The following is a 5,062-nucleotide window of genomic DNA, read 5'->3' on the forward strand; positions in this document are numbered from 1 at the left end:
GTTTATTTTACTCCTTGTGCTTTGTGACCTGTAACTACCAAAAAAACGTGAAAATACCAGACACATTATATATTCTGTAAATAAGAACAACTAAATGAATTTATTTTTAATTACTTTCCTTAACCTGCACTAATTGTGCACACATTATTATTGCAAAAACTGTAAACAAAAACACATTTTTAATTTTTTTTTTAATTTTTCTGTATTTTTTTTATAATAAATAAGCATATATATATATATGTTACATCAAATTAAAGCCCTTTCTGTCCTTTAAAAAACGGTATATAATATGTGTCTGTGCAATAAATTAGTCAAATGCAAATTGCAGTTGAACGTAAACAGCAAAAAATGCAAAAAATGCCGTTGTCATAAAGTGAAAGACAAGCTTCTGAAGCTCTGTCCTTAAGGGGTTATGATGTATATGTATAAACAGTGTCTCTAATGTCCGGAAATCTTTCTCAGTGCTATCCTAATGTCTTGGTTTCTTAGACTGTATACTAAAGGGTTAAACAGGGGGGTAAACACAGTATGCAGCAATGATATAATCTTATTTAAAAGCAATGCATGACCTATAGATGGTATCATATACTTTATTATTAATGTCCCATAGAAGGCACCAACCACAAGAAGGTGGGAACTGCAGGTTGAAAAGGTTTTCTGTCTTCCGGTTGTAGAAGGGATCCTAAGTATCATGAGGAAGATATGAACATAAGTGACTATGATAAAACCACAAGGACAAATAAATAAAGGAGTGGAAAATAAAAAGGCAAGAAACTCCACCAGAGACGTGTCTGAACATGAAAGTTTTTGGAGAGGGGAAAATTCACAATATATATGGTCAATTATGTTTCCATTACAGAACTGAAAGTTGGATATAGGTATGATACCTATTAGGTTCATGGTAAATCCTAACATCCAGGGCAAGAGAGACAGACAGGTGCATAAGGTAAGGTCCATGATAGTGATGTAACGCAATGGGACACATATAGCCAGGTATCGATCATAGGACATCACTGCAAGCAGGAAGCATTCTGTAATAATTATACCACTAAAGAAATAGAATTGAGTTATACAGCCAAAAATTGTCATTCTTTTCCCGTCATGTAAGATTGCTTCCATCAGGCTAGGTAAAGTATTTGTTGTGAGAACAATATCAGACATTGATAAATGACAAAGGAAGAAGTACATGGGAGAATGAAGGTGATGGCTGATTGAAACTAACAGAATAATCAGAATATTTCCAGTTACTGTGATAAGGAAAATGTTCAGGAATATGATGAAAATTAAATTGTTGAAGCCATAAAGATTTCGAAAGCCTAGAAGTATGAGTTCTGTTACTCTTGATTCATTCTTTACAGTCATAGTCTAATCAAGGTTCTTCACAGCATGTAGATGTGACACTTTAGATTCTAAAAAATCTAAAAACATGTAAATTGGTTTAATTTAGAGAAGGTACGGCAACAGTTTAAGTGACATAACTAAAGGTAATTAATTTTTTTAATTGAAACTAAAGCAAAAGTGTATTTTTTTCTAATTTCTGATGTTTTTCCTACGGTGGACCTCCAGCTTCTTTTCTCTTGGTGTAGTTGGCACTGGTCTTTAGATGTTCTTATCTTACCTTTCCTAGTCCATTCTCAGACAGTATCTATTTTTTCTGTCACATACTCTTCCCCTGGCTCATCCTTTTCCCTGCTATCGATGTCCTTACCAGCACCACACTTTTTGTAGTAAATCCCTACATAACCAAGTACAGTTATTTCCTTGTTTATAGATGATAAGACTCAGGGCTCATTTCTCCATCTCAAAACACCATGACAGTGGTGTTTCAAGTGCAGCTGTGGTCACTGGATAGAAATCAGGACTCAAATGAAGGAAACAATGTTACTGAATTACTATTGGACTGATTTTACATTTTTAGACCTATTTTTAAGTAGCATTGGTCATATCATTAATGATTGTTATATGTCGATCCTTTCTTAGATTTTTAGAATATAACTATGATGTAATTTAAATTAGGTGCTGTGATTAGAAAACAGATAGGTTGTGCCGATTTGAAACCCAACACGTTTGCATCTATTCCTTTTTTTTGGACAAAGCGAATTGCAGCCATAACTCAAACTCACATGGGTGCTACACTGGAGGCATGATCTTAATGTAAATGCAGTGACAAGTGATTAATCATTGTCATCTCATATAAATAAAGATCAAATAGACTTTAATAAACGAAACATGATATTAAGACAGCATAATATTTATTTGCAATTTACGTTTTAGTAAAGAAAATATTCCACTGCTGTAAGACATACCGTTTTAAATCATGATAATATTTTAGTATCTGCGCAGTTTAATGGGCTGTGACATTAACCGGAAATCAGAAAGGGAAAAATGTAGGTTTCAATTTAGACACACAGGGTTATTCACTGAAGTGTGAATTGTAGTGGGTTGAAAATCAAACTGCAGATTTTATTCTGAAATAGTTGATTCGCACACATTTCCCAACCAAGCAATTCTACAATTCTATTTTCAAATTACCATTGTTTGTAGTTTAGTAAATTAAGCCATGAAAGACAATTAGCATTATTGTCTTAAAAGTTAATTGTCTGTAATTCATAATGAACTTAAAAATTGCAGCCCAAATTACTGAACTGACATAGATGATTCCGATTTTCTTCAAATTCATTTCACTTAGAATTGTTGGCAAATCACACTTTTTTAACTAAAGCTAAAATACGCATGTTGTGACTTTAGAAAAATGTGAGAATTTCTATAGACTTTTAACATTTTTAGCTGCATTTCTTTAATTCAGATTTCAGATTTCTGATACAGTTCAATGTTTTTTTAAATACAACAAGCCCCTGAAAGACTGCAATTACATTCAGAACATTAAACTAGATTGCATTAAAACAATCTTTCAACTTATTGAAAAGTATACCAATATTTCCAAACATAAGGTATATACGCCAGTTTAGTTCCCTTTATTATTAAAAAACCATGTATTACACAGAGTATGATATTTTGTTTAACTCAACATTTTATTAATTTTCCTTGAATATTGTTGTTTTTTTTTTTGTTTTTTTTAAATTTGCACATTTTCCCTGATAAAACACTTTTAAAATAAATATGTAAAGTTACTTACCAAAGGATTTCTTAGAAATCTGGTTACAGTATGTGGCAAAACGGTAGGGAAATATCCTCAGATTATTGATTTTTTTAAACTGTAACTCATCAGAAATAATATATGGTTGAACGCCAGAGCTCCATCAAAGCCAAATATTTGAAATACTGCTAAAAATGTCTGTGATCCTATTTTATATTCTATACTGTTTATACCAGGGGAGTTTAGTGCAAGGTCCCTTAAGTGCTGGAGTTTAGTGTAAAGTTATTTCACCACAAAGGAAAAGAAAAGTAGTTACAATCTTAAAAGTTCCCTCAAACAAGTGATTCATGCAATGCACGAACATGCTCATTTTGATTCATGATTAAGAGTACAGGTCCTGTGGCCATAAAATAAGGGGGCTTACTTTTTTTGGTAGAGGGCAAATAAGCAATAGTTTGCCACCACGATCAAGAGGTCTGCCAAATCATGTGAGCTGTATCTCCTGCTCAATCAAGAGGAGAGAAACAAAAGGTGATTTAGGGGACAGCTGTAAATTCACAGGTCAAGTGACAACTGACCTAGAGGAGGGTGCAAAGTATTAGCAGTTAATTAATATATACTTTATCTACCTAGAAAGCTAGTACTAGTGGCCCTTGAAACAACTTTTGGGGTTATTTTAGTAAAGTATGAATTTGAACGGATTTCATAAAGAATTTCACATTTCAGGCCAGATTAGTTGAAATCAAAACATAGCTGATTTATCTTTGAAATGTGCAATTCCCGCTTCTGTGAATAACCCTGATAAAGTGGGAGATAGGATATTGTCATTGTATCAATGATAATAGTGTGAGAAGAGTTTCAAGGTAATGCTGTATCTAGGGCCATCTGGAACAAAAAATCGACACTGGCATGTAAAGGCAGAGCAGCCCAATTTGAAGGATAGGGGATGAGAAGGAACATGTTGCATCATCACCAATGATATGCAGGCCCCTAAAGTGTACTTGGTGCTCTAACATAGGGAAATTCTTACTAGGAGCTTCCTTTAGGTTTCCTGAGATAAACTCTGGCTGAGAGTATCAGCTGATCACTCTCAGCCAATGAGCTATGCCCTCCACCACCAAGATTAGCTCAGTCTGAGAGCTTCTGACTGTAAGAAGCAAAGATCAGTGGACCTCTGGTAAGAAGCCAAACTATTTGTGGGGGGGAGCCAGTGAACTAAAGAATGCTTTAGTTAGTGTGCTTGGAATGTTCCATTATTGACACACTTGTTCTGCATTTGCTAGAGACCTAGAGACAGTGGTTAGTGTAGGGCGAACACTAGGTGTAGTGTTTCTGTGGGGGAAAGGCTGTATTGTATGTTTGGGAGTTAACTTTTATTTAATAATAGAAGAAAGAAAAACACTAAAATATGTTCATACCCCTTTCTTCTGGTTAACCTTGGGGTAGGAAGGGGAGATGCTGTAGCACCAATCGTTGTATCTCAGGCCTTTAAAATAAGAATAGATAATTTGTACGAAGATTTCAGAGTGCTTAAAAAGATTAATCTTAAGTACCGCCTGTCGGTGTTTTGTATACATTTGACTGACAGCACATGTGTTTGTTCTAATTTAATTTTAACCTTTTAGCTGTTAACCTTGTGGGATGTCATTGAAAGTGTAACGTTTTCAAATCTAAGCTAAGTTAAGAAGCCTGTAGTATTTCATAAACCAAATGTACATTAGTATTAAATATATATATATATATATATATATATATATATATATATATATATATGTATGCGCCACACCATATAATACACATATATATTGCAAACTGCACATTAAATAATGATCCACACTCCACACCGCCTAACCCCAAGATGCTCTTACTCAAAACGCATAACCGTGAGAATCCTTAATGTTATGTCCCCCTAGCCCCATTTCTTGGCGGGGTGCCAAGTCGTATCCGGGGAAGAGGTGCTACAGA

General features: G+C 34.3%; 1 protein-coding gene across 1 annotated transcript; it reads right to left on the bottom strand.

The window, feature by feature from the left end:
* Nucleotides 1–438: 438 nt before the first annotated feature.
* Nucleotides 439–1,362, bottom strand: LOC134612312 (olfactory receptor 11L1-like). Its single transcript, XM_063456650.1, has one exon. The coding sequence runs from the start codon at nucleotides 1,360–1,362 to the stop codon at nucleotides 439–441; it is 924 nt and encodes a 307-aa protein (XP_063312720.1).
* Between the last annotated feature and the right edge of the window lie 3,700 nt (nucleotides 1,363–5,062).

Source organism: Pelobates fuscus, chromosome 5 (genome assembly GCF_036172605.1).
Source record: "Pelobates fuscus isolate aPelFus1 chromosome 5, aPelFus1.pri, whole genome shotgun sequence".
NCBI classification, from domain to species: domain Eukaryota; kingdom Metazoa; phylum Chordata; class Amphibia; order Anura; family Pelobatidae; genus Pelobates; species Pelobates fuscus.